At 46.4% G+C, this 11,841-nt stretch overlaps 1 protein-coding gene across 6 annotated transcripts in view; it reads left to right on the plus strand.

Moving 5' to 3' along the window:
• Positions 1 to 11,841, plus strand: part of CAMTA1 (calmodulin binding transcription activator 1) — an 828,802-nt gene that overhangs the window by 807,600 nt on the left and 9,361 nt on the right. For 2 of the 6 annotated variants that reach the window (XM_040460077.1, XM_040460041.1), the window contains exons 18-22: positions 335 to 581; positions 1,416 to 1,487; positions 3,265 to 3,285; positions 4,744 to 4,937; positions 5,704 to 5,778. In XM_040460077.1, the coding sequence (XP_040316011.1) occupies positions 335 to 581; positions 1,416 to 1,487; positions 3,265 to 3,285; positions 4,744 to 4,937; positions 5,704 to 5,778 (609 nt within the window). Of the gene's footprint in view, positions 1 to 334; positions 582 to 1,415; positions 1,488 to 3,264; positions 3,286 to 4,743; positions 4,938 to 5,703; positions 5,779 to 8,356; positions 8,388 to 11,841 lie in introns of all 6 variants that reach the window. The other 4 variants (XM_040460083.1, XM_040460058.1, XM_040460048.1 and 1 more) reach the window with 3 other exon arrangements.

An 11,841-nucleotide genomic window follows, 5' to 3' on the forward strand; every position in this document is an offset into this window, starting at 1 on the left:
TCCCCACCTCTCCCGTGACTTCCCTCCCCTCGTGCGTGTGAGATCGTGTCCCACTATGTTTCTCTCCCCCGGTTCAATTGAAGTTTCGTCAAGGGCAGGAAAATGTCTTCAGTGGGCTTAGTATTTAGCATCGTGCTAAACTCGTAACAGGTACTCAGTAGGAACTCACTCACTGAAGGACAGTTACCAGTACAGAGGATGTTTAGCAACTCACTGCACTGAAGGAAGGCATATTCTTGCTGGTGCGCAGTGGCCCTTGTCTCTTTACTCCGTATGTAGTGGGTCGCGCAGATCGGTCACCAGTCTCTCTCCCTTGTGTCTCCTCTTGTTTCAGAAGTGCATATAACGAGCCTCTAACCCCTTCTTCTAATACCAGCCTGAGCCCTGTCGGCTCCCCAGTCAGTGAAATAGCCTTCGAGAGACCCAGCCTTCCCTCAGCAGCAGATTGGTCTGAATTCCTGAGCGCGTCTACCAGTGAGAAGGTAGAGAATGAGTTTGCTCAGCTGACTCTGTCTGATCACGAGCAGAGAGAACTCTATGAAGCTGCCAGGCTTGTCCAGACCGCTTTCCGGAAATACAAGGTAGAGTAGAAGAGAGCTCTGATGTTGTGACGTTTCGTAAGGTGGGGGAGAATGGACGAAAGTCCGAATCACCCGAACTAAAACCTGATGCCATTTTTTTCTCCCACTATATATATTCTATAGAATCGTTATTTGGACTTATTATGTCACAGGAAATTATTAATAACTTTCAGAAGCCTCGGTGAAATAAAACCGATCAGTAGTGCGATGTCAGCATCTCAGTTTATTCTTGGCAGTGATAATGGATATTTATCCTTTAGTTAACATTGAGTAAGTTGACACCTCCACCGCAAGGAATTTATGACCCAAAGCAGGCATTTCTAACTGGATGGAGGCCTGGGACGGACCGTAGGTGGCCCGTGAACTCCTAAAATTTTACGGTGAAGCTTGTGTGCGTGCATTTTTGGTGGGACAGGGCCCGTGGCCTTCCATATTCTCAAAGGAGCCTTTGACCACCCTGAATAGGTGTTAAAAGCCAATCATCATTGATCCCACAGCAGAGCGGCCGGGGTTAGGTTAGGAGCGACGATGGACATCTGGCAGAGCGCGTAAGGACAAATAGTGCAATACCTGACTCGTTAAATACCTGGCAAACGAAGACTTTTAGGCCTCCTAACATCCAACTATTATAGTTCTGTTTAGAAGCAGGAATGGGAGATCTATTCTGTAAATTCATTTTTTTTCCCTGATTTCTGCTTACAACTGATTATCACTGTATTTTGGTAAACCTGGGGTCTCGGAGGAAGTTATATGTGAGTAACAGTTCTGTGTAAGTCGTAAAAAAGTTGAAATTTCTTACACCAAATCGTGGTTTTGCTTCACTTTACCCTTAAGGGCCGACCCTTGCGAGAACAGCAAGAAGTGGCTGCTGCCGTCATTCAGCGTTGTTACAGGAAATACAAACAGGTAAACCACGGCTCTGGGTCACAGTAGGAAGTGCACCTTGTCCAAACAACAGGCCCCTGAGGATGTTAGCATGTGGTTTGGCCTAAGAGTACTATGTCCAGTGCCCGATTCAGAGACCAACTTTGAATTATGTTGACCAAACAAAACAAAACAAAACAAAAAACAAAGGAAAATATTCCAGAGGGGGGAGGAAAAAACCACCCCAGAAAAACATTTGCAGTTAAACTTATCCCACAGGGTAATTTTTGTTCAGATGGTTGGCCTTCCGGTATGATCTCCCAGCTGAGACGTTGATCTGGTACAAAGGAAGTTATCTGCGTCTGAAGGGAGGATCTGTGTTCTAGTAATTTGGCTACAGCCTCCGTAGCCATTAACTCCACTAGGGAGTTTGGTGTGGTGGTCAGAGAAGGTGAACGGTGGCAGTTATCTTTGACCTTGAGTTGTATAAATTATATACTGTCCAGCCACTTTTCTTTTCCACTTGCTCCCATCCGTTTTCACACGAAGACTTGTAAAAATCTGAAGAAGCTCAGAACATCTTAAACTGCTTTCGCATTCCTCAGTTAAGACGTGCAGGAAGAATTTCTAAGTGTTCTTTACGCAGGGTTGCTGTTTCCAGAACAACCTGTAAGCTTACCTAACTGCCATCCCTTGGGAAAGGGAACTAACTAATGCGTACGGGGCCCCTAGGATATACGAGATCTTTTGGGCACGTCGTCCCATCACGTGTGCTCTCTACAATGATTGGAAGTAAATAACTTTATTTCTGTTTTTCAACAAAGAAGCTGAGGCTCAGAGAAACTAAGTAAATATCAGACTCTCCTAACCACCTGGGTGGTTGGAAACCATACAAACTTGCCTAATTCAGTTTTGACTGGTCCATAGGATAAAGTTCAGGCCTGTCCGTAGATTCTAGAACCTTCTATGAGACTATGCCATACGGAGGTTTTAAATGCTTATGTAAAGAATAGTGAATGCTGAGAAGTGGAAGTGTGGTACTATGTTCTCTTGCTCCGATCCAGGGTTCACTTTGATTTCTGATATGGGTTGCCATTTTCTTGAGTTTCTCTAGGATTAGTGAAAGGGGGTGGGCTGGGAGGAGTCCTCGACTTATAGCCAATTGAGTTCATGATCCCAGAAAATGAAGGTTTATTGTGTAAACGCTGACACCACAGTCCCTGGAGCTCTGCAGCAGGGAGCCACGCTCACATTAGAACAGATGCCACACAGAATCCACGTGTCAGGTCTGTGATTAAAACGGGCGTTTATTCCAAAACATGAGTTCTGTTTTTGTTTTTTAAAACGCCGTCCCAGGGGCGCCTGGGTGGCTCAGTCGGTTGAGCATCCGACTTCGGCTCTGGTCACGATCTCACGGTTCGTGGGCTCGAGCCCTGCGTCGGGCTCTGTGCTGACGGCTCGGAGCCTGGAGCCCGCTTCGGATTCTGTGTCTTCCTCTCTCTCTGCCCCTCCCCTGCTCACGCCCTCTCTTTTTCAAAAATAAGTTAAAAACAAAACAAAAACCAAACCAAACAAACAAAAAAACCCTCCCAAAGAAGTATTGTCTACAACCAGGAAGACAGAAGGCAATATTTTTTGAAATACTGGCAAGTAGAAGACAAATATTTTGGAAGACAGAAGGCATTAAGATAGCCAGATTGCCTTTTTCTTTTTTCTTTTTTTTTTTTTTTTCCGGTTGGGAGTTTTATTGGTTCTGGTTTTTAATTTCATTCTATTCAGCAGTCTAACATTAATCTTGTATTTTCTGTTTCTCCCCAAGCTGACATGGATAGCCTTGAAGGTAATGACACCCAAGTCCCTCTCACAAACCATTTCACCAGAGTCACAAACGCCACACCCATCACCAGCGATAAGAAGGGGCCATTAAGACGGCAGGGTCTTGAAATAGGCATACTCCCCTCGCCAGGCCGCCGGAGTACGGTGCATCTCTGGAGACCATGTGGCTATTCCGTTGCAGTGGGTTTTGGCATTAACAGTCATTGGACACTTTCTTGGCCATGTCCGTCTAGAGAATCCATCCGAGCCAATTACCGTGAGCCCCGCGAGCCCCAAAATGCACCACCCTGCTGCCCAGCGTGCTTCCCTGGGTTCCAGTAATTTCTGCATGTGCGGTATGCACAGGCCGAGTGGACGAAAGCCACAGGAGCCCTGCAGCATGCAGCGTTCTTGTCTTAGGAGATTTTGGGGCAAATGAAAACGGAAAGCAGGTCAGACAAGACCTGAGAGGATTCTTGCACAAGGGTCCTGTGTCTTGAACGTTCTTGAGAGGTCAGTCCGTTCCCTGCCCTCAGTCCAGCTCATACAGGCAGGGATGTCCTCAGGCACAGGGATTTTTCTCAGGAGTATTTTCCCCCAGGATGGTAAGTTGCCTTCTTGTAAGCAAAGTGCTTCCTTGTGACTTCTTGACCCCAGAGCCCTCCTCTTCTGTGTCTCATTAGAAGCTCGAACATCGCCTTTTTGAAGTATGGAGAGCTCTGGGTTTTTAGTGCCTAGAGACCAAAATGGAAGAGAACTCCTTCTCCTGTGTGTAGTTCTGCAGCCGGCTGGGCGGAGGGTCGCCGCTCCTGGCTTCTGGGGAAGTCCCTGGTTCCGTGACACTTTCCCAGGTTCCATGGCATTACCCCTGTGTCGGTCCTATGAGTGTTAATCTCTTGCAGGTTAAATGTCTTAAAGGTGTCAGCGTTTCATGATAAGCCTTGTATTTGGGACCTTGCAACTCAGACATGTGTCGTATGGAACGATAGTCAGGAATCGGAGGCTGACCGCTCCAAGTGGGCGTGTGTATGGTGGTGATTGGGATGCGTAAAAAAGGTTCTCTGAAAATGGGACAGTAAATATTAATCTTAAGCATGTAAATTATACTTTCTAAATGTGTTCTCATTATTCCTAAATGTCTAAGTGTATTGCTATCAAATGTGTTTCCAAGTAGGGCAAAATATTTGATACTGGGGGGGAAAAGCACATTTGAAGCAATGCATTGTCTGAAGGCAACCCTTAAACTAGTATTTTGCATTTGGGAAAGGTAGGTAAAGAGGTTCCTAGTTTGCGTCCTTCATAATTGAATCCAAACCAGAGAATAGGAATAACAACAATAATAATAATAACAACGATAATAGCGATAGTAATAATCATCATAAAGGGTCAAAGCATTTTCCTGCCCTCCCTTCCCCAGCAAACCCAAAGGACACACAGGCCCGGTGGCTACTGTTACTCTCTGCTTATTCTTGTCTCCCTGCAGTATGCACTTTATAAAAAGATGACACAGGCTGCCATCCTAATCCAGAGTAAATTCCGAAGTTACTACGAACAAAAAAAATTTCAGCAGAGCCGGCGTGCCGCTGTGCTGATCCAGAAGTTTTACCGGAGTTATAAGAAATGTGGCAAAAGACGGCAGGCTCGCCGAACAGCTGTAATTGTACAACAGAAACTCAGGTGGGTTGAGGTTTCGTGGAGGCGAAGCTGTCCGGGGAAGAGAAGCTTTCGGCGTCGCCCAAAGAACGGCCCTGCCTGGACGTAGGGGGCCGAACGCGCGCGTTGCAGTGACTTTCTTTAGGGGCCATTCTAGATGCTGTGACTCTATGTAGCGATACCGGAGCCGTTCACCGACCTTTGTATCTCTTTAGCCCCTCTCTCCACCCCCACCCCCACCCAGTTATCGTGATGCTTGGGTGAGAATTTGGCAGGACCGAAGTTTCCTACTCAGGAGAGGGGCGCCCCCCCCCACCCAAAGTGTGGCGTCGCTGCAGGGGAGACCTGGGGAGGCTAGCTAGAGGTGAGCTATAGTCCGTCTTAGAGTAATGAAGACGGAGCACAGTAAAATCTGCCGATGGAAGTTCAGAACCCAACAGCCCAGAAGAGTAGCAGACTCGGGCAAACCAGCCTCTGAACTAAGCCTGTCTAGTGCCGGAAGGTCTTCTTCCGCAAAATGAGCTCATGAAGACTCGTGAAAGAACAGCCCGATGTCACCGTATTTTCCATCTCGGCCCTGCTCCCCGCCCCCCCCCCCCCCACCCTTTACGGCGGGCCGGAGTGCCTCCCCCCTTCTCTGCCGGCGACGCCCACACCCCATGTGCCGAAGGCCTTACTGCGGGTGCGGTCGGGTTCGCCACGTCCTCTGTCCCCGCTCACCCGTTTTCAGCTTTTGCGCCTTAAGCGTGGCGGTACCCTTCCCGTGACAGTGATGTTCCGGCTTTTTCAGGAGCAGTTTGCTAACCAAAAAGCAGGACCAAGCTGCTCGAAAAATAATGAGGTTTCTACGCCGCTGCCGCCACAGGTAACATTAAGCCTCATCTAGACGGTTTACTCATCGAGAGCAATGAAACGACCCTGACCCTCCTAACCACTCATGAACTCCTGCGTAAAGCCAGTTCCCCGAAATTCATCAGAGTAAACGTCCCAAGTTGCAGTAGGAGAGCCGATCTCTTAACTAGGGACCGAGTTGCTGCACTGGGAGCTCCGGGAACTGCCTCAAGGCACGTTGTGATGTTGAGTGGCAGAGATTCCTGCCGGGTCTCCTGTCTCAGTTTGGGTGTGAGGACAGCCTAGTGGGACTGGCTGTTGCTGCCTGTTTTCTCTTCAACCTCTTACTTGCACGCCACCCTGCAGCGTGCTTTCCACCCCGAGCCCCTCCTGTGCCAGCTTGTGTCCAGAGAACAAACGGAGTTCCTGTTCTCAGGGAAGAGGTAGAAAAGCACCGACTCCGGGCAGGGTTTCCCACGGAGACTTTCTGCCACGTCGCGGGCGCCCCCTGCTGGACGTGTGCAGCCGAGGGAAGCCATCTGCGCGGAGACGTGCGTTTTCCATTGGGAGAAAACGGGCCCCTGGAGACCAGGGCAGCTTCCCACCAGGCCAGCTAGAGGGGTTCCTCTTTGTTCCTTCAAATCTGAGGTTCCTTTGTGGACAGCAGGCTCTCTCCTTAGATTTGGGGACAGCCGGGGAGATTGTTTTGTTTTCCTGATGAGGTTAGGGTTCTGGGCTGACATCTGTGACGGTGGCCTTCGGGGCTGCGTTTCGGTGACCCTGTGTGGTTTTGTTGCTTCCCTGTGCATCAGGAGCTGTGACCTCCAGCCAGAAACTAGCTCTCTAGTGTCTTCTTGCCTCTTCTTTCACTGCACCAAAACCCCGAGCATCTAGGTTCAGTTCGATTCCTCAGACGGTTCCTTTCACTTCAGTTTCTCTTACTCCTAAAACTTGCCAACTTCGAGAATGTTTGCAGCTTGGAGACTTGATAGGGGTCAACGGCCATCTGCGCTTTTCCTTCTGCTAACAAAAGAATTCTTTTCTAGCATGTTGAGAGGACGTGTGCTCAGAGCCACACGTTCATCGTAATAAAAATTTTAAAGAGAACATCCTTTAGGCTGTATTTGGCATTCTCTAGCTGCGATGCTATTGGAAAGAGCCTGGTGCACACTTACTAGACCTCCGCAGCCCATCTGTCCTCTACCCTGCAGCAACTGGGGTCTGCTTCCCCGTGACCAGCTGGCCAATGAGATACCCGTATCGATACTCAGATGGGAAGTCTTGTTAGGAAATGCGTATCAAAACATGAAGCACCTGTGACATAATTACGTTAGTTCTAGAATCCCTGCTGAGGTCGGTCTCTCTTCTCTCCCCCGGGGCCGGCTGGGGCCGTACCTTTGGCAACGTGAGATTCTCTTTGTTCGGTCACATGATCAGGGACTTCCCTCCGCCCTGCCCTTTTCTGGACGTGCTCACCTGTGCTCGCACTTCCTCCTTCCTTTCTCCCCTCCGGTTTGTCTCCCCCAGCCCTGCTGAGACTGTGGTTAACACTCTCACAACAGATTTTCTTTCCAAGGAAATTAGCTTTACGGGGCTCTTCTTTGGAGCCAGAATGTTTGGAAGTTGAATTTTCCTTGTTTCTCCTAGTCTTCACCTCAAACTTTGAAAATACGTGCGGGTAATGCGACCTTGGTCATTATGAGCAAACTCACATCCAGCCCCATGCTCCTTCTTTGTTTTTCTCGTCCAAAGCCATGCCCTACGTCTGCATTGGGTGAGTTGAGAGGTTAAGACAGTTAGGCAAAACCTCCGTGCCTAAAAGGCCGGCCCCCAGAGTCAGCTGAACAAAGGAACACTCTCATTCTTGTTTTCAAAGCTCTCTCTTTATAAGCTAGTTGAGAAGAATTTCATGAGGATTTCACCTTTCTTAAGTTCGTGTTTTAACAAGTAATAACCTCCTGAGGGTGGCAAGAAGGTCTGTTGTGAGGAGAACATCAGATTATGGACTTGGAATTCCTATTCATTCTTTGGGATAAAATAAAGACTCCTAGTGGCTCTCTTCCTGACTTGCCCCATAATGGTTTAGACGTTAGAAAAAAATGAGCAGGCGAATTTTAATAGCTTTTGCATACCGACTGTATTCTCTTCCCATCCCCGTATCCTGAAAATCGGTAGAACTGAAAGCTCATGTTTTCCCTCGGATGAACGTAACCCTCTTTCCACGCTGGGGTGTCGAGTCTTATTTTAAGAGAAACTGTCATGTGTCTTGTCCCTGCGAAGTATTAAAATAGAAAACCTCATATAACACCCTCTCAGGAAAGGTAGGTAGGTAATGGCTTCAGGAATCAATAAGGGTCCTGTCTCTTAAGAATTTTGCCGAGTCATGTGACGCCAACATTTTTAGACCTCACGATGGATTGGTGAATTTTCTACCTGCTCATTTCACATACCCCATCACCACTCTCCTTTCCTTTCTTTCCAAAAAAAAAAAAAAAAAAAAAGGGGGAACCACTTTTTACTCCTTTTTTGTTGTTGAAATAAAGCTGTGTATAAGGTTTCTGTTGTGACCCTCACGTGCTAATAGCTCTTTGGTGTTGTTTTACTGTCTAAAGCCCCCTGGTGGACCATAGGCTGTACAAAAGGGTGAGTTTAGCTGCCTGCTAGCCAGTGTTTACCTTTATCTTCCATTTTCAATATTTTGCTTTTTGCTTGCTTGCATGGGGCTGCAGCCTAGGTATGCCAGTAAGTTTCACATCCATTTTGAATGAAATAAGACAAAATGAAAACTAACCCTAATTACTAACACTGCTACTTTATACAACATCAAACACAGTCACATACAGCAGATGTACAAATGCATGAGTAAGCGAAAGGGAGGCCCTTCTGAAGCCGCCACAGGGCATGCTTAGAACTCGGTGGAGTTGGAACAAGGCTGCACTGGAAGAAAACATCAAGCAGGTGGCTATTTGTGACTCAGATCATTGGCCACAATGCAATTCTCTCAACTACCGCTGTGTCCAAATTTCTAAAGCAAAAAAGCTCACCAGGTGATACTGGCTTTTTTTTTTTTTTTTTTTTTTGACGAATCGATTTGTTGTTTAGAGTTACTATTTCCCCCATCACCCTGTTCCTGTAGTTTCGTTTTGTAAATCTCCCTTTCCCTGGTGCCATGAGGTAAGTCAGCACATGAAGCTGCCCTTTCAGAACCAATGCAGCGCATTCATTATTAAAGAGCGAGCAAACCCGACTTCCAGAATTTAATGGCAATGCTGAATAAAGACGGTGGGGTGGAAGGTGTGTTAAATCTGCATATTCTATATAGAGGTTAAGAGTGGGGATTCCAATAGAATTTGTATTTTAAAGAAATGATGATGAAGAGGTAGGGTAGCCGATGGACACTGTTGGTGTCCTTGAGGTTTTAGACTATGATGCTGGTTTGTAAGTATACACAAGGGGCAGAAGTCTCTGCCAGAGGCGACTGCCACATGCGTAAAGGTAGAGGAAAGGATTTAGTGTCAGGAAATTGATTTAAAAGACAGGGATAGAATTCACCCAAAGCAGATTTGAATGTAGATTAATTTGACACCTTTTGTCAGATGGACTTAAGAGAAGATGCCCTTAAGCAAGTAACAGGGGAGCAGGGGATCCCCCACCCGTCAACTCCACTCCATTCGACACCCTCCCTTCTTAACCCCGACTTGAGTCATTTGTAAGATTTCTGAGAAGAGATTATAATTCAAAAATTCTGAAACTTCTAATGTTTCTGAAGCTAGTATTTTTCATCTAAGTGCCTTTATGTCGATGCTGGTATTTATTCATTGTATTTTAAGTCAAAGATCGTCTAACTTCTTCTTAAAAGGCTTTCCAAAGAAAGTAAATATCTTAGGCTTTGTGGGCCACACAGTGTCTGTCACACCCATTCAGCTCTGCCATTGCAGCATGCGAACAACAGTAGGTGATATATAAATGAATGGTTATGGCTGTGTTCCAATAAAACTTTATTTACACAGATATTCATTGGGCTAGATGTGGCCCCTGGACTGCAGTTTGCTGACTTATGATGATAGGAGAATTGAGTTTTTATAAGTTCTTCCTAAAATAAGACCCAGCCCCTATATAAGATTTAAAGTCTCACGTGGTTAAAACCATGGGTGGTCACTGAAAGAAAATGTATGTAAAACACAGTAAAGCAGTTCCGCTGGTCTGTAAATTTACTAGCTAGTCCTCTTGAGAATTAAGCAGTTGTTCACAGTTGTCCCATGTGGTGGAACTGGCTCAGAGATGTCTGTGTTTGAAATTTAAAAAAGGGGACAAAAGTCTCCACTTCTTTCTCTTTCCATTCCCTTTCACTCTCTGCATACATAAACAGTATTTGTTTCCACTTAAAAAAAAACAAAAAAAAAACAAAAAAAACCTGCAAAAGAGCAAATGCAGGCCCCAAGAGTCAGTTTAACAAAACAGTTGTTGTATCTCGCGTGTGACGTGCAATTAACACGATCCCTGCGAGGAGCCAACACTTAGTAAAAGTGGTTGCCTACGCACTTCGGAAGCTTGTTAGCTTCTGGTACGTCAGTGATCGTTTTTAAGAGAACGTTTTCCAAAGGTGCTTTTCCATGTGAGAGTCCCTACCATAACTTCTTTAGCACCTGCTGCATCCATCATCACAGGCTCCTAAAACTCCTCCTCGGGCACGGAAAGTTGGAATTTCCTGACACCCCTGGGCCTCCCGGGCTTCAGGGACTTGGAGAGAGAGCCGCTGAGAAGCTCAGATTCCTTCTAGTACGGTCCTGTCTCTCTCCCTGTGTGGATGGAGGGCTAGCTTATCTGTGGCTTTGTCTAGTTACCGGTAAGATCTCACCCCCTCTTGGTTCTGTCAAGAGACCAGAGCAGAGACGTCAGTCACAGTGGCACTTCCTCCAACAGTCCCCAAGCTGAAATGACTCGTGGGGAGGGAGGACATTCTCTGAGGAGAGTTCTTACTGGTGGAATTTGTGTCAAACGACTTAGCATACTTTTTTTTTAAATTCATGTACATACCATACTTAAGACATTTAAGCTTTCTGCATCAAAAGATGATATTTGATAACTTAAGGAACTCAGTTTCGTGGTGCAGTTTGTCAAACACCTTTCAGCCGCACGTCCTCGATGGGTGAAGCGGAAGGGTATGTAGAAAGGCAGACGAGGTCAGTCATCGGAATTAAGGCACAGTACACCAGTCTTCACTTGGGGTTGGCTAAGAAAAAGCCCCCCGGTGCTCTCGGCCGAGAGTCCTCGTGTCTTCATGCAGCCTTCCCTCCAGGCTTAGCCCCTAATTCATCCAGGCTCTTAACGTGGAGTTTCCAAATCCTCCAGCTTCTCCTAGGGATTTGATTTGTCTTGGGCACAACTACTGCCCTTTTAGGAGAAAACTTTTGTTGTGCACAGAGAGATATTTAAATCGGCAATCTTAATTATTTCTCTGAGTTAACTTAGGTGTTATACTACTTTCCAAACGGTGAGGATTGCTGAGGTTGAAGAGGTTTTTGAAGGGCACGTACTGAAAACATGACTCTCCGGCTGGGTTCCGATTAAATTGACCAGGATGTAACGTAGTGTCCTAGCAGAAACCCAAGGTACCTCATACGTAAAGAAATAACAACTGAATTACGTGACAGATTCATCCTCCGGGTATTGAGACTAAAGAGGACAATACCTCTTTCTCCAGTTAGAAAATGGTTTTTCCATTTCCCTCTTCAAGATATTTGGGGTTTTGTGGGTATCAGGAAGCGTTCTCATAGATTGGAGAGACTATTCTCTGAAGAGTGATTCCTGGACAAATCCTTTTTTCCCCTGAGATGTTATTTCTGTGACGGGGCATTATGACCTGTAACAGTCACTACAGGTATTATCAGAAACAGTGGGAATTCTGGTTTTCAAATAACCTATTTTTGGAAGTTGTTGGCCTAGTCCCCGTGTTCAGTAAAGGTGGGTGAAGCTATCCTCCTGGCATAAAAGAACCCTAATTGGGGGGGGGGGGGGGAAAAAGTGGAAACTTTTTCTGGTGACAAATGTTTAAGCAACAGATTTTCTCTCTGACTGACAACTGGGTTTCTAAACA

This window comes from Herpailurus yagouaroundi, unplaced genomic scaffold (assembly GCF_014898765.1).
Source record: "Herpailurus yagouaroundi ecotype Mexico unplaced genomic scaffold, PumYag 77, whole genome shotgun sequence".
NCBI classification, from domain to species: domain Eukaryota; kingdom Metazoa; phylum Chordata; class Mammalia; order Carnivora; family Felidae; genus Herpailurus; species Herpailurus yagouaroundi.